This window comes from Trichosurus vulpecula, chromosome 4 (assembly GCF_011100635.1).
Source record: "Trichosurus vulpecula isolate mTriVul1 chromosome 4, mTriVul1.pri, whole genome shotgun sequence".
Classification (NCBI taxonomy): Eukaryota; Metazoa; Chordata; class Mammalia; order Diprotodontia; family Phalangeridae; genus Trichosurus; species Trichosurus vulpecula.
Window position 1 is genome coordinate 215,035,801 of NC_050576.1, and position 27,161 is coordinate 215,062,961.

The following is a 27,161-nucleotide window of genomic DNA, read 5'->3' on the forward strand; positions in this document are numbered from 1 at the left end:
TTGATACTGAGTCTTCCTCTCTCTCAGGTTAGAAATGCAACAGCTGCTCACAAGCCAGATCCCAGTACTGATTGACTTTAACCTGCTCTGTTTCCCACTTCAGCTGGTTCACCTCCCTGTATAAAACCCGTACCCCTTCTCCATCCCACGGCTCACTATATTGGTGCCAGAATTAGTGCAGACACCCGACCCACTTTGCCTGCTGTAGCTTAGAACTCCAGAGCTCAAACAATCCACTACCCTCAGTTTCCTCCCATTTTGTGGGTAGCAGGGATTACATGCATAGATCACTGTACTTGGTTTCCCCTCATTTTACAGATATAGAAACTGAGGCCCAGAGAAATCAAGTGGCTTGTCCAAGGTCAAAGAGGCAGGATTTGAATTTAGATCTTCTGAGCCTAAGGTCAGCATCCTCTTCACTATTCCATATTGTATCATCAGATTTCATTCCTGAGAGTTTCTCATCTTTCCTGGGCTGAATTAACTTGAAGAATTGAAATCCCTGGGCTCCTACTCAGGCTTCCTCTAAACTCATTTTTTAAAATTTTGGGTGCATATTAGATTATGCCTAGCTTTTCTTTTTCTTCTCTGTCACAAATTCTATACTGGAATGGTTCCCATCATTTCTATCCCATCAAACAGTTTCTTCCATTTAGTGAAAATCATTTCCAGTGTAGAATTTCCTCTTGCTGATTCCTCCAACTTTTAAAGAATAAAATCAACTTTAAGGCAGAGCAAGATGTTTTTAGCTGCTCTGCTTTTTTTGAAGAAAGTTCTGCCAGATGTCTGGATCAATCACAATAAGCCTTAATTAAGGACCTGTTAAGTGCCAGTCACTGTCTCTGTGTCTCTGTGTTAGGTGTTGCGAGTGCAAAGGCAAAATAGAAAGACCTTCATCCCCTTCTCCTTACATTCTGTGGAGGGAACAACACGTACATATATACATGCATGCATAATATATTCACCATAAATACAAATGAGGAGGCTGGAAGGATCGGGAAAGACCTCATCTAGGAGGTGGCACTAGCTTAGAAGGAAGCTAGAGATTCTAAGAGATGGAATTGAGAAGGGAGTATGTCCTACATACAGTGAAAAGGCAGGGAGATATGCAATGTTGTAATTTGAGAAACAGCAAGAACACCGATTTGGCTGAACAGAAGAGTGTATGAAAAGGAAGGGAGCCATTGGAGATCATTGAGCAGGGGAGTGACATGGTTAGACCTATGCTCTAGGAATATCATTTTGGCAGCTGTGTGAAGGATGGCTTGGAGAGGTGAGAGCAGTTAGGAGGCTATTGAGTTAATCCAAGTGTGTAGTGGCATCGTAAGTAGAAAAAAGGGGAACAGACGTGAGGGATGTAGTGAAGGCAGAACCGACAAAATTTGACAACTGATTAGATACCTAATCTAATGAGAAAGAGGAAGGAAGGAGTTGGGGGTGACTCCAAAGTTGCCAGCCTGAGGGACCGAAAGGATGGTGGTGCTCTCAACAGAAACAGAGAACTTATAAAGAAGGGGAAAGATAATGAGATTTGTTTTAGACATTTCATGAAGTTTGAGATGGCTATAGGAATCCAGTTTTAAAGGTTTAATAGGCAGTTGATGATACAGAATTAGCACTCAGGAGAGAGATTAGAGCTGGATATACTGATCTGAGAATAATTTTTGTAGATCAAATCCATGAGTGCTAATAAAATCATGGAGAAAGAAAGGGTGTGGAGACATGTGAGAAGAGAGTCCAATCTGAGAAACGCAATCTATTTCCATTAGATATCCTTCTGTGACCTATGTGACCCATCCATCCATACACATAAATGTACATGTATATGCACATACATATTATGTATATACATACACATACACACAGATGCTGCTAATAGGTGAAGGGCATCCCTCTTATGTAAATCCTCAACCACAAATAAGTTGGGGGGCATACTAGAAAAGGGCAGATTCTCATGCAACAGCAGGAAAGTCCAAAAATGGGATCCACATGATACATATGGTGATGTACACCCCATTCCTACATCCTGGCTCTTCCCACCTGAAGGGAATTTTCTTTGATATGTCTGGGTATTTCAAAATTCACTTTAGTTTCTTAATCTTTCCTTGCTTTCAATATCTCTTGGAAATCAACTTGAGCTGGCTTAGCAATACAACTGCCAAGGAAACCCAAAGTGTTTGTGACCTCCAGTGGGAGTTCACTACCTTCACTACCTCCCCATTTAATATTGAGGAGGGACACATCTCTCATTTTCTATCCAGAGTCACACATTTCCCCCAAATCACTATCCTTGCGCTATCATTAATGACACAAGATGGATCAGTGGCTTTCAGTTTTCTTTACATGAAGGGGAAATAGAAAACAGAGTGCTAAGGGGATGGGGGTACTGTTCACTGATATATGAGCAGCCAAGCAAGTCAAGTCAACAGGCATTTATTAAGCACTTACTATGTGCCATGCACTGCGTTAAGCAATGCAGATACAAAGAAAGGCAAAAACAGTCCCTGCTCTCAAGGAGCTTACAGTCTAATGGAGGAGACAACTTGCAAATAACTACGTACAAACAAGGTAAATACAGGATAAACTGGAGATAATCTCGGGGGAAGGCACTAGCATGAAGAGGGATCAGGAAAGGCTTCTTGCAGATGGTGGGATTTTAGATAAAACTTGAAAGAAGCCAAGAGGTGAAGATGAGGAGGGAGAGAATTCCGAAGTGAAATTCCATGGAGTCCAGAGTGGGATCATAGGGAGATGGAGCATTGGAGGAACAGCAAGGTCGGTGTCACTTGAATTTAGAGTATGTGGAGGGGAGTAAGGTATGAGAAAGAAGACTGGGAGGACTGAAAGGAGTGAGGTTATGAAGGGCTCAGAAAAGCAAACAGGATTTTCTGTTTGATCCTGGAGATAATAGGAAGCCACTGGAGTTTATTGAATTGGGGAGATGGGGGTGTGTGATATGATCCTACCTGCACTTTAGGAAGATCACTTTGACCGATGAGTGGAGGATGGACTGGAGTGGGGAGAGCCTTCAACTACAGGCCTTACTGCTAGCGGAGCAGGAATCAAGTTTTTCTGCTTCGTAGGGAAGAGGGGGAGGCAAAAACTCAAAAGATTGGTCCAGCAAATAAATAGTTTGGTTCTTCCCCACTAGATTTTCCTTTCCCAACTTCTTCTTCTTCTTCTTGTTTGTCCTTAGTTTTCAAAGAAGACCAATGACCTCATGGGTAATGTCTTGACTCCTGTGTGGATTTGATTTAAGCAAGGCACAGGCAGGGTCATAGGGGAAGGAAATTGCCTCTGAGGGTGCTTGGGTTAGGTCACCAACCATGAACCGCACCTGCCCAGCAACTCACTTAGTGGCCAAAGCAGCAGTAACAGCAACCTTAGTCCCTGGTATCAGTTTCTCTGGAGGAGCAATTGAGGGGTGCACAAACTGGACCCTCCCAGCTCCTCTTTCAGGCTCTGGATATTCCTAAAACTTGTTGCATCTGTCTGGCAAAGTCCCTGAGGCCCTGAAGGCATTTTTTACACATTCCACATCCTCATTTAGCCTCTTTGGTCTACAGGTTCCTCAGTCCTTGATACTCCTCTTTCTAGGTTCCTCAGCTCCAACATTAAGGAAGGGGCTCTGATGAGGCAGGAGCTGATGCCACCTCCCTGACATGGAAGTTGTTTCTCCTTTTCCCCATTGATCCAGGCTATTGAGTGAAGCCTGGCATGGGCCCCCACTGTCAGCCTGAATATATAGTGATACCTGTCTGACTTTAGCCTGAAATAGGGAGTCACCATCCCTTGTCCTCCTTCCACCCTCGCCCCCAGGAAAGCAAGGAAAGTACAGATCAGGAAGAACTGTGGGAGTTATTTATTTTGCAGCATACACAAACCCACATTCAAGCAGGCACATATACATGAAGACAACACACAGGCATAAAAACACACGCAGACATCATACATGACATATTGACTCTCCCCCTCCCTCAACCCCCCTCCACCATGGGCCTGGCTCTGATCCCTAAATGCTCATCAGAATCCAGGGCTTTCTTCTCCTTGACTATGCAAGGTCTATCTGCCATCTCCTTCCCCCCAGACGACTGTCCACATTCTCTGCTCAACTGTGCAGAGGCAGTTGGATGGTTCCTGGGATCTGGGGCAGGGTTTGACATGGCATCAGGGAAGGAGGAAGGAATGCAGAGAAGGGAGTTGGTCTTTCACAGACTTAATCACAGAAAAAAAAAAAGGCCAGTGGTATCTAGGCGTAAAAATTTGGCCTTCCTGGGCAGTCCCTTTATGAGGTACAAATTATGAGGTCCCTTGAATGAATCAGAAAGGAAGCAACTTGATAGTATGAAGAATGAGAGGCCACACCTCTGGGTGACATTTACAAGTCAGTTCGTTGAATCTGGAAAATAGTCTTGAAAGGCCCCATTTTGTGAAGGGACCAGCAGAAGACTCATGAAGCTGGAGAAAGAGAAGGCGTGAGAAACCATGAAGAGCTGGGGAGAGTAGGAGTATGGGTAGAGGCAACTGCCAGGGAGCTAGAACTCTGGGAATGAAGCTGCTTGGGCAAGAGGTCTGTCCGGACAGAGGCTGCACTGCTGAGACCTCCAATTTCCCAAACCTCTCCCTTCACCATTACTGACTCCAAGGCAGTAATCCTATATCCCCTTGAGTTCTTTCACATGAGCCCAGAGGTTTTTCACTGGGCATGAGGAAAGTCTGTTTACTTTTCTTTAAATCTTTATTTTTGTCTTTATAAAGACAATATATTGTCTTTATATGTTAATTACCTTAATTGTGTTAATATATTGTCTTCTCGTGTTAATCACCTCATCTGCTAGTCAAAGTATACTTATTGGGAATATAGTTGTGAGGAAGCTACTAAGTAGGAAACATCCCCAGGAAAGATATAGAGATAAATATAACACTGAGGTGTTTTGCCAGAAGTACTGTCTTTGGCTGGGGACTTGGAGCCAGCAAAAAGATGTGGAGAGTTACAGATCCTTTGATATTACTTCCCAGAATAGAGAAGGAGCATTTACACTGAAAAGCCTGTCTGGGCACCAAGTCAGTAGTGGGGTAAGGGGGAAATAGGAGTGGTTAAATATGACACCATCCCTTTAGGCTACACAGATATGACTCTACAGAGAGATGCTGGTCCACATTCTCTATGAGTCTGCTCTCTTCTGCAGAGAAAAGAGTGAGCACTACAGAAAGTACAGATAGCATTGCTTAGTACCTAGGCAGAGAGGTACCAGGGCACGTGCTCTGCTTCCCTTCTCCCACCAGTCCTCACTCCATCTGCCAGGTTTTTCTCTGAGCCTCAGACACTGATCTCCAGGTTCTGGGCCACAAATTCTAGTAGATTCTAGATTTATAAGATGTTAGAGCTGAAGGGAACCTTGGAAAGCACTTAGTCCATTTACAAATGTGGAAAATAAAATTCAGAGTAGGTAAAATATTTGCCTAAGGTCACACAACTAGTTAACCACAGAGACAGAACCTGAACTGAGTGGTCTTTTCACAGCGCCATGTTACCTCCCAGTCCTTTGGGTAATGTCCCCTCTCTCTAGCTGGGCTACCTTGGCTTTCTAGGTTTTGGATGGCAGTATTCTCTTTCTCCTGACCACCAGGGAGGCTCCAGCCTCCAGGTTCCAGGCTCTAGGTTCTAGGTCTGGGTCCAGAAGCCCTTTCCTGACACAGAAGACTCAGAAGTTGCTCTCTGCCACCCTAGGGAAGGTATAACAGTGGATTGCCTTGCCCTCAGTGCCTGGACCACTAGGACTGGCCTCGGTCTTCTCAAGGTAGGAGCTTTGGGTTAGAGCATTTGCCTGAGTGCTGCCTGCCCCATTGCTGGTGCTGCTACAGCTTACCAGCTGGAGCTTCTCACCAGGGCAGGTGGACCCAGGCCGGCCAGTGCTCATGTGGCTGCATGTGTGGCGATGCTCCTCTTCCAGGGCCCTCCCGAGCTGCCAACGGTGCCAGCTTTTCAGCAGCTCTGCCTGAACCTGCCAGACAGTGATTGGACACACTCACATATATGTACTCAGGAACTCATATGGGCACAAGAATGTATATTGATATGTACTCATTGCAATAGGAATTTGTTTAGAAGGGCACAGCTGGTGTGGGCAGAGGGAGGTGTGGGAGAGTGAAGTCAGAACAAGCCAGAGCTGGGATCTTAGTGAAAACCATTGTATGTTGGAACACTGGAAAGGCAGCTGGACGGGAACCAGAAGACCTGTGTTCTAGGCCTGGCTCTGCCATTTTAACCAGCTCTACCACCTGATTAAGTCTCTTTCCCTCTCTAGGCCTCTATTTCTTCTTCTACACAAGGGGCCTGGGACAAGTTCTCTTCCATCTCTCAGGGGCTGTGCCTTCTATGAGCTACTTCAACTTGAAAGGTCTACGCTAATAAACAGCAGGGCTGGCACCCAGACTCAGGGTGAGATGCCAGAGCTGGTGTTCAGCTTTGTTCCTTTGGCTCTCCCTGGATCCTCACCCATCAGGGTGGATACAGACACTTAGCCTGGCTTAACATGGGGGACATGGAAAGTGGGAGGGTCCCCAGATTGAGACTGTCACACTTACCTCCTTGTTGACAAAGCAATAGAGTATAGCCACCAGCATGCCCTAGGGTAGAAGAGAGGGCCAAGTCAGGGGACAGGGGAGCAGCACCCACCTCCCTCCATTGTCACCAGCATAGATTCTCTAGCAGGCCTGGGACAGGAAAGATAGAACATCAGTCCTGAACTGGGCTTAGTCCTCATGCTTGGGGACATTAGGACTCTGAGTGCAAGAGGCATATTCACCTGGAATGAGCTGAGAAAGAGGTCAAAGAAGAGCTTGACGGAACGTAGGGTGCCCTGGGCATGCTCGTCTGTCACGAAGGCAAACACCACCTCGTGGATGCCCAGAAGAGGGATCAGTGTCAGCGTTGACTTGGCCAGCCTGCCAGAAGGGATACGAAGTCACTCCCAGGATATAGCCACAGACACACCCTGTGGACAGTGGTGTAGAACAGGGCAGGCAGAAAAGATCTAGAAGGCATTCTTCTGAGAGTGGGATCCCAAGGGTCAAGCTATATATGGACCTCGCCACCTCCCCAGCAGCTACCCACCCACCCCCACTCAATATCCTCACCTTGGGGTTGATCGAATTCTTTCCTAAGGCATTAATAAGTGTCCACTTACTGCTATACCCTTGGGCACCTCCCTAAATCTCTCTGAAACTCAATTTTCTTACCTATAAAATGAGAATAACAAGGCTTCCACTATCTACCTCCTAAGATTGTTTTGAAGAAAGTACTATGAATAATCTGTAAAGTGATACATAAATGTGCGTAAGGTGGTGGGGTGGTGGCTGAGAAGTAGGGCCCCATAGTAGATAATTTGCCTCCACTCCAGAAAGACCTGGGTTCAAGTTCTACCTTTCACATGTGCTGGCTGTGTGACCCTGGAGCAAATCACTTAACTTTTCAGTGCCCTAGTGCACCTCAGTGGTGTCCAACTCAAATAGAAATGGGGCCCATTAATCCATACACAAGGAACCCAAAGGGTCACAGATTGACTTAGTTTTAAAATTTGATATTATCTACATTTTACTGAATTTTATTTATTTTGTTAAATATTTCCCAATTACATTTTTATGGGCTACATTGCTTCATGTTTGATCTCTGCCTTCAGCACCTCTAAGATTATAAATTGCAGAGAAGGTGTTGACTTGCATTGATTGAGGGAGTTTCCTTACCCTGGAGTTCCCTAAACCAATGAAAGCAAAAGTCTACTCCCCATACCTGTCATCATCATCGTTATCATCATCGTCCATCGTCATTCTAATCAATATCATTATTAGTGCTACTACATTAGCTCCTTGTCCATGTGGAAGACAAGGAATGAGCAATGAGCTCCACATACTCACATACGCCCACACTCACCGAAACTTGTAGTCCGTGTATCGCATCTGGTGCGCCTGAAGTTTAGAGATGAGGATTTGGATGATGCGGATGAAGATGAAGAAGTTGATCTGTAGAGAAGGGAAGTAGAAACTCAGAGGAGAAAGTGGGCTATTGCCCACTCCCAATTCTGATCCTCTCAGGATTCTGCAAGCTGGACCGGGCAGCTGGTGGATCCGCTCCAGTGGACAGAGCCCTAAGTCTAGTAGTCAGGAAGACCTGAGTCCAGACTTGGTCTCAAACACTTAGTAGCTGTGTGACCCCAGGCAAGTCATTTAATTCTGATTGCCTCATTTTCCTTACTTACCTTGCAGGGTTGTTGTGAGCATAAAATGAGATTATATTTGTAAGAAGCGCTTATTATAGTTAGGGACTCTATATAAATGCATATTCCCTTCTCTTCCCCTGGAAACTGTAAATAATCACAGTTCTCTAACTTGTTGGTTAGCCTGTGTCTTGTGAAACTCCCCTCTCTATATACTACCTTAATCAGAACAGATTTCCACTCTATCAAACCAGCATAAGCATAAGAAGGGAGAATTGGATAGGTAATTCTCCCTCACCTGGGCCTGGGTGGTAATTCTTGAAGAATTTAGCAAAGAAACCACAAGACTAGGGGCAAAAAGGTTGAATATAGCTTTGAAAAAATGATCAGAAAGGGCCTCATCCAACATTAGCGGCAAGGCATTTTTAAGTAATGTAAATATTAACTTAGCATCCTTTACCATGATGCTGGTGGGCATCTATTTTAAGAAGATATGTACTTGTCATGATACATATTTATGAATGCCAACATTTAATCGATCATGTGTGAAACTTAGTGTTTGTATCTTCGAATCCATCAGGGCAAGGGTTAATGCACTTGTTTACATGCATGCCTTTACACATGTTCTGTCCTTTAAAAGATGGAAGTAAAATCTAGACATACAAGGTAGTTATATACAAGATAAATAGGAATAATTAACAGAAGTTAACAGTAATTAACAGAAGGAAGACACCGGAATTAAGAGGGGTTGGGGAAGGTTTCTAGTAAAAGAAAAGACTTTAGTTGGGACTTCAGGGAAGTTAGGGAGGATGGTAGGCAGAGCAGAGAAGAAAGAGTGTTCCAGGCATGGGGGACAGCTAGAGAAATGCCTGGAGCCAAGAGATGGAGATTTTTGTCCATGTAAAAGCCAGGAAACCAGTGTCCCTGGATCAAAAAGTATTTGTAGGGGGGTAAGGCCTAAGAAGGTTGGAAAGGTATATATGTGTGTGTGGAGGAGCAAGTTATGAAAAGCTTTGAATGCCAAACAAAAAATTCTGTATTTGATCCTGGAGGCAAGAGGGAGCCACTGGAGTTTATTGAGTAGGGAGTGACATGGTTGGACCTGAACTTTAGGAAAGTCACTTTGGTGGCTGCATGGAGGATGGATTGGAGTGGGGAGAGGCTTGAGGCAGGCAGACCTACCAGAGACTACTGTAATAGTCCAGACATGAGGTGATAAGGGTCTGCACTAGAATGGTGGGCCGTGCCAGAGGAGAGAACAGGGTATAGTCAAGACACTTTGCAAAGGTAAAATCAACAAGTCTTGGCAATAAGTTGGACATGGGGTGTGAGAGGTAAACCAGATAGTCAGCTGTCTTTGGCCAGCTGACTGCTCCTGAACCAAGAGCCAACTGATCAGCCAGACACATGGGTTGTTGCTAACAAGGAATAAAGAGGTTAAATCAATAGAAAGTGTATGATGGATCTCTTTAAAGTATACAACTGGAATGGTGAAATGTGAGGAACTAAAAGGGGGGCGCTGTTTGTATGTATAAGTTAGTAGGGGCTTCTTTATAGCTTATATTTGAGCTTCAGCTAATCAGCTGACTGACATGTCAACCAACCAATGAACTACATTGCCAAACACTTGGTTGGCTGCCTGGTCAACCAATTGTTGGACTAACTAGCTGACTTGCTGACCAACTCGACTGACCAACTGACCAGCTGATCAAACAATTGACTGATAAGTTAACCTACTGATCAACTAAATGGATAACCATCTGACAACATGACCAAACAATCAGCTTAATAATTACCGGGCCAAATGACTGCTTGGCCAACCAACTGACTGACTGTCAAAGACAGTATGTGATTCAGAGACAACATGCATATGATTCAGATGGTGAGTGTTGACAAGACCAATTGGGAATGGGGTAGTCATAAAGGGCTTTATATAGAAATAGGACCTTAAGGATAAGGAAGATTTGAACAGGGATAGCATAAGGGGAAGTATAAGGTCGGGGAATAGCATGAAAAAAAGATTGTGAAGAATGAACACGAGGAAATGGAACTCTAATCTGTAAGTAATGGGGAGCTAGTGCAAGTATGGTCTTAATCGGGGATGTGATATGCAAATATAACTGTCAAATGAATTTGAGATTGGGTAAGGATGGAGTGGAGATGAGAGGCTAATGGTGAGAAGGTCAGTCAGGACAGTATTCATTTTAGTAGTCCAGGAATGGGACAAAGTCATGACAGTAGAAACAGAGAGAAAGGGACAGACTTGAAAGACATCTTGAAGGAAGAATTGATAGGACTGAATGATTGTATATAAGGAGGGAAGAGGAAGAAGAGAACAGTAAAATATTACTCTGCAGTGCCAAGCCTTGATGGCTGATGGCATCATCGATGGAAATAGGGAAGTTGGGAATAGGTCTGATGCGATTGCCTCTCTCAGCTCCAGTTTTCTCATCAATATTTCAGGAGCTTAGACTAGATGATCTACGAATTTTCATCTAGCTCTAACATTCTATGATCTTATGATTGGGTGACCAACTAGCCAACTGTCTAGCTGGCCAACTGACTGGCTAGCCAAATGATTGACCATGCCATTGATTGGCCAACTAGCAAAAGTGATGGAGGAGAAGCAGAGAATCCATTGGAGGGTTTGGTGGTTGGAGGATGCTATTACTCACCAGGATAGCTAGGAAGACAGGGATTCGGAGGATCCACCAGAAACCCATGTTCTCATTGCTGGTCCAGCACCTGAGAAAAGGGATAAGTGTCTGTGGGGTGACATATGTCTATTCCAGGCCCTGTCCCTCTTCAACCAGCAACGATTAAACATGGATCAAATTCATTCCACGGGATGAATCAATAACCAGTCATAACACATTTCCCCCCTCCCACAGCCACCGGACCCAGGGACACACGTCCTTATGGGCAGACAGTCTAAGAAGCACACAGCTGGAGGGCAGGGTTAAAGGAGAAAGTAAGTACCAGGTGTTATACATGCATTCAGAAACCAATCCCTTTTGGGGACTAAACAGACAACACTGTCTGTTGGGTGACCAATGAGACACCAACACAGACACGGTCACATACTTAATCACAAATATACTCATAGTCACATGCACATAAGCTCAAGATTCACACATAGACACTTTCACTGCCAGAGACACCCACTACACTTTAACATTAAGAGTTATAGTACCCAGATACTATACAAACACAAAAAACACAAAGGCATATACCCAGAGGCAACTAGGTAAAGAAAAGAAGTCTAGAAATTGGAGTGGTGGAGGGATTCCATCCTATAGGTAAAAAGCCCTGGGACCCTACCCAAGAGGCCTCCCAAGGCAGACATCATGGTGGGGGGGGGGTCCCCCTCTGGAGACATATGTCTCCTGAACTTACCTTTACCCCTCACCATTCCAGGATATAACCTTCCCCTACCCTCTATCTCCCAGAAGCCCTGTAGTCCCTCTCCCTCTGCTCTCCACCTCTATCCCCCATTTGTTTCTGGTACTTACTGGATATTCTCATAGAAAAATTTCACCACAACCCAGGGGATGACAAAGAGGATGGGGGCCCCTGTGGAAATAGTTGTTAAGATAAGATTTGGCACCCCCCGGGGGAGCCAGGGCTCAACCACCGCAGAATCCTCACCACAATCTCCCAGCCCCCACTCCCAGCCCCTTGCCATACAGCCCATTTTCTAGCCACCTCCCTCCAGTTACCCCCGGCTTGCTCACCCCAGCCAATGCCCAGGTAGAAGTTGAAGTAACTCTTCTCTGAGAAGACAGCCAGCACCAGCAGGTTGTACAGGTAGACACCTTCCACCAGCAGCCAACAGTAATTGGCCATGATCCCGTACTGCATGAACACCGTGGCCACTCGGCACCCTGCCATCGCCTGGCACACATACTGACATGGGAGTGGGCTCCATGGATACCCCATACCACCCTCTGGGCTGGAGTTTCCTGGGTGGGTCCCCTCACTTGGGGACCAGACTAGGGGCAGGTCTCAGAGAAGAAAGGTGGTGGTGGAAGTTGGTGTAGCAATGCTAGGGGCAAAAGAGGAAATTGGGGCTTGTGGGGAGGTGGGGAACCCAAAGGGTCAAGTTGATCCCAGAGCTGTAGCTCCTCGTGTGAAGGGGCAGAAGGAAGAGATTCTAAAGGCAGGGATTCCTGATTTGTGGCAGGGGCCAACGAAAGAAAGCAATCCTAATGGATGAGAGCAGGGACTGTTTCATTTGCATCCCCAGCATCTAATACGGCATTTTGGCTTACAGCAGGTGCTTAATAAATGTTTTCTGATTGAATAGTTATATTTGGATTGAAGGAATTCTGTGGTTAGGCTGACCAGAGGAGAGGAGAAGGGCTTGGGGGAAATCAAAAAATAACTTACTAAGCAACTACTATGGGTTAGGTACTAGGCAAAATTGAAATAGTCCCTGCCTTCATGGTGCTTATAGTCTAATGAATAAGACAACATGTACTCTCTCTCTTTTTCTCTCCCTCCCTCTTTCTCTCCCTCCTCTCTCTCTCTCTTTCTCTCTGTTTCTTTCTCTCTCACTCTCCCCACTCTATGTGTGTGTATGTGTGTAAGTGTGATATATGTGTGTGTATACATATATTTGAAACATATAAAGCAGATCCAAGGTAACCTTGGAAGACAAGGCACTAGCAGCTGGAAGGTCTCATGCAGAAGTAGGTGCTTCAGCTGAATCTTACAGGAAACTCAGGATTCCAAGAGAAGGAGGAACATTCCAGGTATGAGGAATAGGCAATGCAGAGGCAAATGAGAGATGGAGTGACACGTGTGAACAAGAAGAGGTCGGGGGTCTATTTGGGAGACGTTGTGGAGAAAGAAATGATGACATTCGGCAAGTGATTGGCTGTGTAGGGTGAGAACTGCGGAGCATGACATCTAGATGCAAACCTAGCGCAAACCTGGGTGAATGGAAGGATGACTGTGCCTTTGTTTATAACAGGGAAGCTCCGAAGAGGGATGGGTTTGGGGAAAGGATAATGAGTTCTGTTTTAGACATGTTGAGAGACATCTCCAGAACATCTGATTGGAGATGTCTAATAGGCTGTTGGTGACACAGGATTGGAATCCCACAAAAGAGACTAGGACTGGTAATTAGATCTGGGAGTCATCTGCGTAGAGATGATAAATGAACCCGGAGGAGCTGATGAAGTCACCAAGGGAAAGAGAATAGAGGGGAAAGAGAAGGGTCCAGGACAGAGCCTCAGGGCACATTCACAAGTAGGAAGCATGACACAGATCATAATCCACCAAAGGAGACTGAACAGGAGTGGTCCGAAGAAGCAAGGGAGAGAAAGGCTGGCATGGGCTGATCTAGGCTAGGCTAGGTGGGGCTGGGCCAGAGACACTGACCTCATCACTGAGCCAGATGCTCACACTGAGGTCATCTCCGATCTTCTGGCTGTATCGAGTCTTGAGCAGGGCATCAATGACCAGCACAGAGCTGGCCTTGAGAATGAAGGAGACAAACAGGTTCATGTGTATGTAGTTACGGGTACAATGCAGCTTGCTGTGGGGGAAGAACAGGAGTGAGAGAACCCTACCCACCCTTTCAAACTAGATGCCCAGCCACTCTCCTTGCCCACCCCTCCTAATATCTGCTTCAGCTTCCTTACTCTTCACTCTGTCCTCACAAATGTGCCCCCAAATGCAGAAACTCCTCCATTGGCTTTCCTACCCTATAACTCCCACAAAGGACAGCTGGGTGGCGCAATAGAGTGTCAGCCTGGGAGTCAGGAAGATTCCTGGGTTCAAATCGGATCTCAGATATTTACTAGCTGTGTGACTCTGGGTGAGTCACTTAACTCTGTTTGCCTCAGTTTTCTCATCTGTAAAATGAGCTGGAGAAGGAAATGGCAAACCACTCCAGTATCTCTGCTAAGGAAAGCCCAAATGGGGTCACAGAGAGTGTGATGCAGCTCCAAAGTGACTGAACAACAGCAGCAAACTCCCATAGAGTCATAGTTAGAGCTGGAAAGGATCTTAGTGGTCATTTAAGTCCCTAAATTTACAGGCAAGAAAACAGACCCAGAGAGGCCCAGAGAGTGACCAACTTGAGGTCACATGAGTAATAAGTAGAAGTAATAATAAGAAGAAAAAGTAAAAGAAGAAGTACAAGATTTGAACCCAGGTACAGGTTTGAACCTCAGAAGCCTGGTTCTCCCTGATACTGTTGGCATTCCCCCCATCCCAATCTTCCCATTGTCTCTATCTCCCCACCCCTAGAACTTCTATGACAACTGGACACCCCAAGACTACTCCCTGGAAGCTTTCTTTAGCTCCTGAGACCTCATAGAGAGAGGCAAGTCACATAACACTCTGTGCCTCAGTTTCTCCATCTGTACATGAGGCATGATAGTAGTATCATTAGCAATATTCCTAATGTTTTTTGGGAGCTTTCAATAAAATATGTAAAGTGTTTCGTAAACCTGAAGCTGCCATTTATGTGGTATAGTTCCCACAGCCTCCTGGGATTTCCCAGGCTCTCATGCCCTTTCCTGTAAGGACCTTGAGAAGCCTTGCCCACCCCACCCATGTTCCTACACCCTCTTTCCCCATTACCTGAAGCCCAGCAGGATGAGGAGGGCAAGAAGCAGGGCCGCTAGGGACATCGAGTAGCCTACAGTGTACATCACCTGGAAACTGTTGTACATCTGAGCAGACTTATTCTGGAAAGTAAGAGTATCACTGAGAACCTGTCTCAGCTGGGCACTTCCAGCTGATCACCTTCCCCAGCCAAGGCTCCCCACTGACCTGTGACCAGATCTCATTGATGTCCATCTGGCACTGAGAGGCATTGCGCCAGGCCTGGCCTTGGGGGCCCTTGACCCATTGCCCATCAGGTCCACATTTCTTGAAGACGAATCGGTGCTGCACTAGAAGGCAGGGCACGCTGGCATTGGTTAAGGCCCCTCTCAAGTGACACCTTTCACCCAACATGCCCATGCCCCTTCAGCCCCTCAAACCCCTTGTCCCTCCCTCAGTTCCTAAAGTTTACCTTTATGATGCCAAGGCAGGTACCAAGGGCAGGAGATGTTGGCTGTTGTGTTGGGGAGGGTGTCCGGCCAGCAGGAGTATTTGTCAAAGGTCCTGTTACAGACCAGCTCTGCTTGTGGGGCAGGGCAGAGAAAGAGGAGGAGAAAGGGGGGGCTCTGGCCCTGCACCTCCTTTATTCTTACTCCATCCGAGTGCCCTGATTTGAGGCTGCTAACCTTCTTCATCTGAGACATGGCCCAGCCCTGACCCCACAGCCCCCAAAACTTCTTTCCTCTAAGACTGGGAGCCTGGATGAAGAAGGTGGGTATGGAGAAGGTGTGGGCCTTTCTTTCTTTCTTCAATTTCTCACAGTATTACTGGGGATTTTATACCTATCCCCAATATATATTTATAAATATATATATTTATATATATAAATATAAATATATATATATATTATATATATATATGCTTCTCACTCATGTCAGGTGAGTATATATATATAAATATATATATATATGTATATATATATATATATATATATATATATATATATATATATATATATATATATATATATATATATATATATATATATAAAAATATATTCTGCCTTGCCAAGCAGCTTCCTGAAGGGGCTGGCAAGGCAGAAAGTTTGAGAATCAGGGAAGGCCTGGGGTCATGCTGGAGAAGTGGCCCTGGAGCAGGGGTGCCTCACCCGTGGGAGGGGGCAGTAGGCTCAGGTTGTAATGACACTCATCGCTGTAGCTTTTCCATTTTTCAAAGAGGAAATCCATCACCTGGGCAGAAGGAGCTTGCAGCTGAGGGGTAGGAACAGAGGGAGAGATGAATGGTAAAGGAACCCAAGCTAGGAACAGCAGGTCAAGAGAAGGACCCGGGGTATGCAAGAAGAGGGAATAGGGGCAGGGCTCACCTGACAGGAGATCAGTAGCAGTAGCAGCGAGACATGAGTGAGAAGCATGCCTCTGGACAGCTGTCCCCCACATCTGGATGGGGGTCCGAGGTCTTGTGGCCACTATCCACTGAAATTCCCCAAGGGTATTTAGGCTCCTGTTGGGGACTAGAGGAAACAGGCTTTAGGGGAAAGGTCACAGGTTTTTAACAAAAAGTTTATACAATAACAAAAATATTGTAAAGACAAACAACTCTGAAACACTTTGGAACTCTGACTGACAACACAGCGGCCATCTACAATTCCAGTGAACTCATGATGAAACATATTACTCACCTCCGGATAGAAAGGGAAAGAACTCAGACTGCAGATTGAGAGACTATTGAGAGGTATATGTAAGGACCTGGAAATGAAATTGAATTAAAATGAAAAAAAATTACAGGTTCAGAGTCAGGAGACCTATCTTGTTCCTGCTTCACCATTGGCTAAGCTGTGTATGCCCTGATCTTTCAGGGATTCTTTTCTATTTTAAAAATTTATTTATTTTTTAATTTATAGAATAAAACAAGCATTTCTATAACATAGTATAATAAAAAAGATGATTGCACATAAAACTGCAAAGTTATTATGTACAACTTGCTATTCCTTTTAAATATGTTACCATGTAAATTTCTTTTTTTATCTCTCCCCCGGCCCCATCTTAGAGATGACCCATTAGACAAAAGTATATATATATATGTAAAATTATTCTATACGTACTTCTGTTTATCAGTTCTTTCTCTGGATGCAGATAGCATTTTTTTTCAGTCGTCCTTTATTTTTAATCTGTCTGTTTATAATAGTCATAATGACTTAGTCACTCAAGACATCCTTAAAACAGTATTGCTGTTACCGTATACAACGTTCTCTTGGTTCCGCTCACCCTGTTCTTCACCATTTTGTATAACCTGGGGTCTGCAGATTACCTAGTCTGTGAGTAGATTTCAAGGAGTCTGTGAACTTAGTTAGGGGGAAAATGTACTTTTATTCTCATTTACCTCTAACTGAAATTAAGCAATTTTCCCATGATAAATGTGAGCAACAAACCACAGTTAGTATTAGCAGTATCTGCAACTTTGTCATCAATAGAAATCACAGGTCTTTTCATATCAAATTATGGCCGTTGCAGCTCCCAAAATATCACTTATGTTCACCGCTACTTCAAAATTCCTGTAGTTATATCAGGCTGCTGCTAGATATATCACAAGTTGGATTTTTAGAAATATTTTGATAATCATATTTCAATATAACTGGCTTCCATCATGATCCTATGTATTTTATTTTATGCATTTGAAAACAGTATTCCGAGAACGGTCTGTAGGCTTCCCCAGACGTCTGTGATACAAACAAGGTTAAGAATCCCTGCTTTAAGACAGTCTAGGGGCAGCTAGTTAGGTGGTGCAGTGAGTAGAGCACGGGCCCTGGAGTCAGGAGGACCTGAGTTCAAATGTGACACTTGACACTTACTAGCTGTGTGACCTTGGGCAAGTCACTTAACCCCAATTACCTTGCTTTCCTCCCTCCAAAAAAAATAAGAATCCCTGCTTTAAGGCAGAGCCTAAACTTGCCCTCTCTAGTCCTTTTCATCCATAAAGGAGAATAATAGCACCTTTCCTACCTGTCTAGCAGGGTTACTCTGAGGAACGAATGGAAAAAGCAATGACAAATTAAAAATGCTTTCTACATGGAAGGGGCCACTATTGTTATAGTGGAGGGGGAGAGGCCAAGCCACTGGAACTTCTGTCTTTCCCAGGTCTCTCTTCCTGCCTTCAGTATCTCCCTAGGGATGTAAGTTCCTTCATGTTCTGTGCCTCAGTTTCTCTGTCTGTAAATGGGGGATTATAAATCTAAATGATTGTAAGGATACTCTCTTCCGCCCTTCCCAGCAACTCAGTGCAGGGCTAGGGTTGAGGTTTCTGCCTGTCCATAGGTCTGGGTGACCAGTGGGGAGTTACTGAGCTTGCCCTATCATCCTCCAATGCCTGGCTCATTCACTAGGTGTCAGTACTTGTGGGTCACCTACACTCTTTGGGATCTGCCAAGCAAAACACAAATCCCCACCTCAAAAAACCAGTTAATTCCTCTACAGCTGGTTCAGGCCTTGGGATTTGTCTTTTAACTAACAATGAGTCCATTCAGTTCAGTTTCCCCTTACCCCCCACCCCCTAGGCTGAAACATAGTTCTGAATGCCCTCCTCAGGCTCTGACTTCCTCTTGCCTGTGGGGAGGAACGCTTCAGAAACTGTCACCAGCCTTCCCTCCCATCTTCTCCACACACACCTCCAGGGAAAGCTGCCCCTCTGCTAAATGCCTCTCAGGCTGGTCTCCTCTGCTATGGCAGGGACTCACAATGAGGAGGAGGTATCAGCCATACTCCCGATTTCCTTATCAAGGGCCCCTCTGTTGTTCTGCAAGGAGTATGCTGCCTCCGCCCCGCCCCCCTTGCCTCGTCTAGGACAACAGCAGAAATAGCCTCTCCTCTGATGCCCCAGACACAGATACGGGATCCCTTCTCCCTTCCAATCTCCTCTTTGAAGCCACAGAGGGCACCAGGACACTTTTCCCTCCTTGTTCCTGTCCCTTGGGGTGATGCCAGGGTCTGGGTGCCCGACTGAAAACTTCCCTCTCCCTGTTCCTTCCCTACCTATTTTTAGCCCTTGGGAAATCATCTCGGCTAGATGACTGTGACCCCCACTAGCAAGCAGCTGTAGGAGACCTCCCAGGGAGGGCAATTCATTGATCACAGAGTCCCAGCTGTCTTCCAGGGCCTGATCACTTGCAGCTGGACAGCCACTTTTCCACTCACTGCCCAGGTGGAAGCTAGACATTGTGCTGGGATCTCCCAGTTAGGAGCAGGGGAACTCCAAAACTGTACTTTTTCGCTGTAGAAGGGATATGGACAACCAAGTCAGTGTGAGAACAGGACTAGGGCTATTGGTTCTATGTATCTCCAGCACAGGCAACTAGATGGCTGGATGGATAGAGCACTAGGCCTGGAGTCAGGAAGACCTGAGTTCAAATCTAGCCTCAGATACTTCCTAGCTGTGTGACTCTGGGCAAGTCACTTAATTCTGTTTGCCCCAGTTTCTTCATCTGTAAAATGAACTGGAGAAGGAAATGGTAAACCACTCCAGTATCTTTGCCAAGAAAACCCCAAATGGGGTCATGAAGAGTCAGACATAATTGAAAATGACTGAGCAACAACCCGAATCCCCAATGTGTGTACATGCACCCTCACACACTCATGCACACTCATACACACGCATGTGTACACACACACTACTGTATTCTAAGTACAGGGACCCCCTCTCTCCAACTCATCATGCCCTAAAGTGCTTTGCTAACAAGGAGAGGACCCACAGGGCAGGACATGAATGCTAGAGCTATCAGGACAGCATAGAGGTCCAAATATTCTCCCTCCCATAAGGGAAGAGAGAAGGCAAAGCAGCAGGAAAAAGAGGGAAATGAAGCAAGGCTCTTTTTCTCTGCAGGACAGGTGAGTCCTGTGTTTAGCCAAAGGCTGTGAAGTTGTTCCCAAGTTGAACTTGGCAAAGATGAAAGTCCAACTAACCTCTGGTCTGGGACTGGCCCAACCTACACCCCACCAGCCTTCTTCCCTCCCCCAGAAGACAATGTCTCTGGGATGCCAGTGCATCTGAACCATAATTGTCAACAGCTACCCTGGGAGGTGCTGTGCCAGCTAGATTCGATGCCATGCTGTTTTTTAGCAGAAGCAATGTGGCACAGGGAAAAGGACTCTGCATTTGAACATACGTGACCTGGATTAAAATCTTTGTTCTGACACTCACTACTGATGGGGAGTGATTTAATCACTTCCTTGTCTGTAAAATGATCAATCAGTCCATCAATAAACATTAATGAAATTTTTCAAAAATTTTAATTAATTTTAATCTTTAAAATATTTACTATTAAAATGTATTAAAATGACAATAACAGCTAGTGTTTATTAGGGTTGCAAAGTGCTTTGCAAATGTTATCTCATTCTATCCACAACAACCATGGAAGGGGAATAATTAGTCTTGCTCTAAGTCTATGATCCTTTATAGTCATGAACCCTCCAGCGCCAGGGACCTCTCACTTCCCTGGGAACCCTGCTCCTGTGGAATAGACCCAGCTAATGGGGCTGAGTGAGAAACAGGACCCAAGCATCCTTAGTCTCAGTCCTAAACCCCAAAGAAATTTCCATAGAGAATGCAGAAGGCTGATGGGGGAAGGTTATTAAGAACACTCCCAGATGGAATAGGAAGTTGAGGGCAGTGGGGAAAGTAGGGCTGAGATGAGGTCCCTAGGGACAGAGAAAGAAGATGAAAGAGCAAGTCACAGTTGGGGGACAGGCATATAGAAGCAACGAGGTCACCAGACTCTGGTTCTTCCATCTAATTTGTCCTCAATGTCCATTTACCTACTCAGACCCCTGTTTGAATCCCCTAGGCTCTGGAGAGGGTAGGACCAAGCTGGCAGGTGGGCAGAGAGAGGACCAGCGGGTACCTAATCTCCTGATATCTGATCAAACAGCTCCATCTGCTCTGGCTTCTCAGGCCAATATGTGCCTGGCTTTATTGGGATTCTGTAAACTAGACTCAATAAGGGATTGGAAACAGATTGTCCTGGTCCTCTCAGTCCCCTGGATTGGGAATACCCACTTCAAAGGAATGCCCCTATGGGAATTCTCCAGTGCACGTAGCTGTGGTGATGCTCAGGTTGTTACGGAGCTGGGTTCTTATAATTAGACTAGTGCCCTCACCACCTATTCCACCAAAGCTCTAAGCCCAATCTCTAACTGTGCAAAGGCCTGGGCATTAGGGATCTGCCTCAGAGCTCTTGGCATGGGAAGGGTGGGGTATTGGTTATTGGGCAGAAGAGGCAGGGCCATTTGGCTAAGGTCCTTAGCCTGCATCCCATATTACCTACTCATTCTATTTGATCTTTTTTCTCCTATTGTATTCTCCGCCAACCTAGGGCAAACAGGGCCAAGTAGGTGAAGGTAGAACTTGGGTTGGATGGATCGAGTAAGCTAGGCAAAGAGAAAGGGGAGCTGAGAGTAGGACAGAGAGTAGAGGGAGAGGAGTGGGAATATGAGGCTGGGGACAACAGCTGGAAAGAAGCCTGGCTAGACATCCCGGGCCCAGTGCTAGAAAGACCCAGAGAGAGATAGAAAGACAAGGAAGGGGAATGAAGGAAGAGAAGGCTCTTTCTAGCTTGCTGGGGAGAAGCACGGAGCCTTGTGGACAGCCCTGGGGCAAAGTTCCTAAGTCAGAGTGGTTCCTGGTACCACAGAGCTTCTAGTCATGAGACCAGCCCTGGCTTGGGTAGCTGGGCAGAACAGGGAGGACCAGGCTGGTCTCTGGAGTTCTCATTTTGAGATGGATCTTAGGGGGGTGGTGTGTAGGCATGTTGGGAAGTAGGGAAAGGAAGAAAGGTGTCAGCCTCAGCCCTCCACAGATAGCAATTCAAGCCTCAATTATTTCAGTTTGGGGCAGAAAGAGGGAGAAAAATGCTTAGGGAGAGGGGTTGAGCTTAAAGAGCATGGGATTTGGAATCAGGAAGCCTCGGTTCTGGTCTTTCCTCTGCTACTAATACACAGTACAGCCTTGGGCTGCCCAGGCCAAGACATCTCCAGAGCATCACAAGTTAGGTAGTATGATTAGGGCCAGAAGCTTAAAGTATGGAGAAGAGGGATAGACATTTCAGGTGCCCACTTCGGCCTCGCTGTCTAACCCCTAACCAGGGAAGGGAAGCGAGTCTGGACCAGATGGCCTGAAATCACAGAAAACACTATCGTGGCCACACCTCCTTGGGTCACATCCCTCCTTACTAAGGCCTGCAGGTACCATGCCAAGGCTGCCAGTATATCTGGCAGAGGAACATGCCAGCCAATCGCAAGTGCCAGGAGGAGAGGTTCCCTCTTCTTTAGCAGGACATATGTGGTTCCGGCTGAGCTTCTTGGCATTGAAGTCAGAGAAGCCCCCAGGCGGAAGGGGGAGCATGGCAAAGGCATGGTTCTGGCCCATCCAGCCTGGCACAAAAACTCACCTTCTCAGATTCCAAGGAACCTGATGTCAAAGTCTTGGCAGCACCAGTCCCAAACTCATGCCAGGCCCTGGCAAGGTTCTCTAGATACACTTAACCTGAGGTGAATGGGAGTGGGGTGAATAGGAGGAAGAAACATAGCTGGAAAGAGGAATCTGGTTCAGGATGCTTGGATCATAAGGTTATTGATTTAAAACTAGACGGGGACTTTAGAGGCCGCTGAATCCAGCCCCGGCATTTTCCAGATGAGGAAACTGAGGTACAGTTAAATGACTTGGCCAAGTTCATTCAGAAGTCACTCATGCCTCATTCATTCTGCTACTGGTTGATTTTCTGAATGGCCACAAGGGTGAGAAAGTTGAATAATGAGATTTCTGTTTGGTCTGAAAAAATGTGGCAAGATTATCATCATAGTGGCAACTAATCCCATTGGCCAACACTGACCACACTGGAACCAATGAGGCAGCACCATGCCAATAACTCCAAGGCCACTGTGTTCTGATTGGTCAAATTTTCAGGAATATCATTTTCCCACCTTAGTTCCCCCTTTTCCTAGTCACTCTAAAGACAAAGGCTTAGTTCCCTTTCTGTATTCCTTGCCAAAGTAGTGAATTCCTTCTTCTGTAGGTAAACTACCCCCCGGGATAATTTTGAGACACGAATCTCAGCTAAACGTTTTGGACCAAGATCTATAAGGAATTGATTCAAACTTATAAGACTAAGAGCCCTTCCCCAATAGATAAACGGCCAAAAGATATGGGCTGTTTTCAAAACAACAAATCCAAGTTACTAATACCACATTAAAAATGTTCCAAGCCACTAATAATTAGAGATATGAAAGCCAAGGCAACTCTGAGTTTCCACCTCCTGTCCCTAAGATTTGCAAAGATGACAAAAGAGGATAATGACAAACAAATGTTGGAAGGGCTATCCATTCATATACCGTTGGAGCTGTGAACTAGTCCAGCCATTCTGGAAAGCAATTTGGAACTACACCTCCAAAGTTATTCAACTGTATACCCCTTGACCCAACTATGCCACCCCTAAGTCTATACCCTAAAGAGATCAAAAAAGGAGAAAAAGGACCCACCTGTATAAAAATACTTAAAGCAAACCTTTTCACAGTAGCCAAAATTGGAAACTAATTTGGTCACCTATTGGGGAACGGCTAAACAAACTGTGGGATATGAATGTGATGAAATAAATACCCTCATGTCATGAGAAATTATGAAATGGACAGTTTGGGAAGATAATCTTCATAGACCTCAATGGACTGGTGCAGGGCGAAATAGGCAAAACTATCGTTTATACAATGATGACAACACTTTTGAGAAAACCAACTTTGAAAGACCTTAGAACCCTGATCAACGTAATGATAAACCATGAGTTCAGTGCCAGAGAGGCGATGGACTTAAAATGCAGAATAAGACACGAGAGGTGAAACATCACCCGCCTCCTGCCAGAGAGGCGATGGACTTAAAATGTAGAATAAGACACACATTTTTGGACAAAGTCAATTTGGGGAGATTTGTTTTGCTGGAATGTGCCCATTTATCATGAGAGGTTTTTTAATTATTCAGTTGAGGAGGCAGTGGGAGAGTGTGATAACAAATGCTCATAAAATAAATAAATTGCTGAATGAACAAATAAAAATTAACTTTTGGGATGGAGGCTCAGTATGTTTGAGGGTTAGAAGGTAACTCATGGCTGTCCTTGGTGGGCTGTACACAAGAAGGATACAGAGATACACACTGGCAATACAGAAAAAAAGAGAAAGGTGCCAGGTATTGAGGGCATTATTAGGACAAAAAAAGTGTGTGTGTGTGTGTGTGTGTGTGTGTGTGTATGTGGCATGTGTAGTGAAGAATGCTAGACGGTGCTCAAATTACCTCTTTTTTTTTGTATGTATAGTTTGTAATCAATGTGAGAGCAGGTAATTTTTTCACTTTTTGCCCTTGTCTCCCTAGCCATTTATTAAGAGTGCCAAAGCAGCTTAATAAATGCTTGTCGATTGAATGTATGCATGTGTTTGTACATGGGAATGAGTCAGGCAGAGAAGAACCCAGATGGCCAGGATGCGGTGGCATGAAGGAGAGAAAAATGGCCATTGCTTTTTGTTCTTCAGTGGTTTCAGTCATGTCCGACTCTTCATGACCCCATTTGAGGTTTTATTAGCAGAGGTATTGGAGTGGTTTGCCATTTCCTTCTCCAGCTCATTTTATAGGTGAGGAACTGAGGCAATCAGGTCGAGTGACTTGCCCAGGGTCACACAGCTAGTAAGTGTCTGAGGACAGATTTGAACTCAGGAAGATTTATTTTCCTGGTTCCCAGCCCAGTGCTCTAGCCACTGTGCTACCTAGCTTCCCCAGGTTCCCTCCAAACATTAGCCTTTAAGGACTGGGCCGAGAAAAAACCAAGGAAGGCAAGAGGAAGGATCCATTCAGTGCATTTTCATGCCCATCTGATTTTGAGCGCAGAAGAGGCACCAGTCACAAGCATATGTGTGATTGGCCACATGCCCAGCTTTTCACACTCATGCCCCCTACACACAGTTGCATGCACACGCCCGTGCCCATGCTTGGCAGAACAGGTTCATGCATGGTTGCTCCTAGAGTCTCTCTGGGCTGGCCAGTGCCCAGGCCTCCCACCGGGTGCTCAGGCCCTGTTGAACTAAGATGACTAAGGTATCAGAGCTCAGAGGGGCCATCACTGATTTTCCCTGAAGGATGCTCCAGAAGACTGAGAACAGCAGCAAGACCTTCGAGGTGACTGGGGGTTTAGAGGGAGGGAACAGTGGAGGACAGCAGGGGTGGGAGACAGGAGACAGAAGTATAATATGGATCTGGGAAGGTAGATAACAAGCATTAGAAGTTTTCCACCCCACGGTAGGCACCTAGAGCCCTTTCCCAGGGGCTCCGAGAAGGGAAGATGAAGTTCAAGGGATATGTGTGTGTGTGTTGGGGGAGGCGAGGGGGGGGGGGGGGGCAGGGGGAAGTTGTTTGTGTGAAACCCAGCAGGCAGCAGAAGGTCATAGCCCTGAGGGCACTAGAACACAGGCTCATGCAGTGTTGACACAACTAGATTCCTGGAGCCTACAAAAGGTTCCAAATAAGGGCTTTGGGGCAGTCAGGGAACTGGGGTATGACTCCCACCCTGGGCTCATCTCCCTTCCCTCTAGAAGAGAGGTTTGCTTCAGGCTGGTTAGTCCCCTGGAGTGAAGAAACCTGGGCACTGAGGGTCAGAGGTCAAGTACAACTTAAGGAAAGGAAAATTTTGCCTAAGAGACTTGATGTCGCCTTCTCCTCCCCCAGGGTGGTGGAAAGGCTCCATGATGGCAGAGGGCAATGACCTTTTTCCCTGGGGGCGAAATGACATCTGGCTCCTAGCAACTGAGGTGGTTGCCCTTAACCAAGCTTCCCCCTGCCACTCCAGGAAATGGGAGGGGGGCCCAGTGGAGTCTACTACCCAATGATGGGAAGGGAGAGATTTACTATTGGGGTCTGTTCACTCCCACCTCAACACCTTTAGGGATGGACAGAGGAAAGGAAGGTTCCTCACTGAGATTATTAGGGCAAAAACCTTTGTGTGTGTATATGGATGAGTGTGAATGGTGTGTGCGTAGCAGGAAAGGCCAGATGGTGTTTCAAAATAGTGTTTTCTGAGTGTGTGTGTCTCTGTGTGTGTAAACATGTATGTGTATGTGTATAAGGGTGAGTCAGGCAAAAAACGGGCAAAGGCCTAGAACTGGGACTGTGAGGGACTAGGGTGTAGTCTTGGCTGGAAGGAGAAAATAGTGGCTATTGGCAGTTCCCCTCTCCCAACTTCCCTCCACCCCGACCCCCAGATCAGGCAACAAAGTCCAAGAACTAGGTAAGAGAAAAGAAAAAAGTCCCAGGAAAGCAAGGGACAGAGAGGAGCCGAGGCTCTTGGAGAAGCCCGGCGGATTCCCAGAAAGCTAACAGCATTATCTCCCCCAGCCTTGGCAAGGGTTAGAGGGTACCATCATCCCCAGGGGTGGTTTGGGGGCTGGAGCTAATTAAAAAATGTAGTATGGATCTGGTTGGAGAGGTCAGCCTGAATACTCCTGAGACTCTGGGGGAGAGACAACCTAAGAAGAAAATGGTTGGAATGGAAAAATATTGACTGGTAGACCCGTGTGGGCAGACATAATCTCACTAGCAGACCCCTCCACGGCCGCAGTAACCTCTTTTACTGCTCCGCTCTCCACCTTAATCTCCATGTCTCTTCTTCTCTCCTCTGCCCACAGCTACCACTCCCTTCCTTCCTCTTTCCCTTTCTCTTCCCTAGCTTCATCTCCCTTCCTTCTCACTTCTCTTCCTTCTTTATCATCATCTCCCTTCTCTGTCCTTCTCTCCCTTTCCATGTCTATTCCTTCTCCTGTCTTCTCTACCTCCTTCCACCGGCTCCTAGAGTCCCTTCTCTCTCTCCCTTCTTTTCTGCTCCTCTCCTGTCTTCCCCTTCACCCCTTTTTCTGCCTCCCCACCTTGGCTGAGCGGCCGCCCCCTCTTTGCACCTCTCCCTGGCTCACCCTACCAGCTGCCGGCAGGTGTTCACCACGAGCCTCCCGGCTCCCGAGAGTCTTGCGCCTGGTCTTCTCTCCCGTAGTCTTAGGGCTGGGACCGGATCTCAGCTTCCCTGGCCACCTAACCTCGAGATCGGGCTTCGAGATCCCTGCTCCCGACTCCCTGGAGCTCAGCACAAACTTTCTAGACCGCGACAACCGGTGGCTGCAGTGGTGGCGGTGGCTGCAGAAGAAGGGGGAGGAAGAGGAGGAGACGTCCCCAGGGGCCGCCTCCCCCCTACTCCACCCGGATAGCGTCACCCGCCTGGCGTCTCCTGAAGTCCGAGACCCCAGTTCCAGACCCTCTGCTGCCAGATCCCCCGAGTCTCAGCGAGCAAACACTTTAGTTCTT

At 46.2% G+C, this 27,161-nt stretch overlaps 1 protein-coding gene across 5 annotated transcripts; it reads right to left on the reverse strand.

Moving 5' to 3' along the window:
- Positions 1-3,839: 3,839 nt before the first annotated feature.
- On the reverse strand, positions 3,840-27,161 carry GCGR (glucagon receptor). Of its 5 annotated transcripts, none has more exons than XM_036754170.1 (16): positions 26,782-27,161; positions 16,474-16,540; positions 16,159-16,305; positions 15,943-16,045; positions 15,247-15,354; positions 15,003-15,124; positions 14,811-14,917; positions 13,602-13,758; positions 11,951-12,110; positions 11,729-11,789; positions 10,892-10,961; positions 7,934-8,022; positions 6,810-6,948; positions 6,589-6,630; positions 5,871-6,005; positions 3,840-4,458 (listed from the first exon to the last, which is right to left on the reverse strand). In XM_036754170.1, the coding sequence occupies exons 3-16, from the start codon at positions 16,204-16,206 to the stop codon at positions 4,321-4,323; spliced, it is 1,479 nt and encodes a 492-aa protein (XP_036610065.1). In that variant the 5' UTR covers positions 16,207-16,305; positions 16,474-16,540; positions 26,782-27,161; the 3' UTR covers positions 3,840-4,320. The 5 variants fall into 5 exon arrangements, with proteins under 5 accessions (XP_036610065.1, XP_036610062.1, XP_036610064.1 ...); XM_036754171.1 differs by having other exon boundaries at positions 4,365-4,458; positions 5,888-6,005; positions 26,782-27,160; XM_036754167.1 differs by having other exon boundaries at positions 3,840-6,005.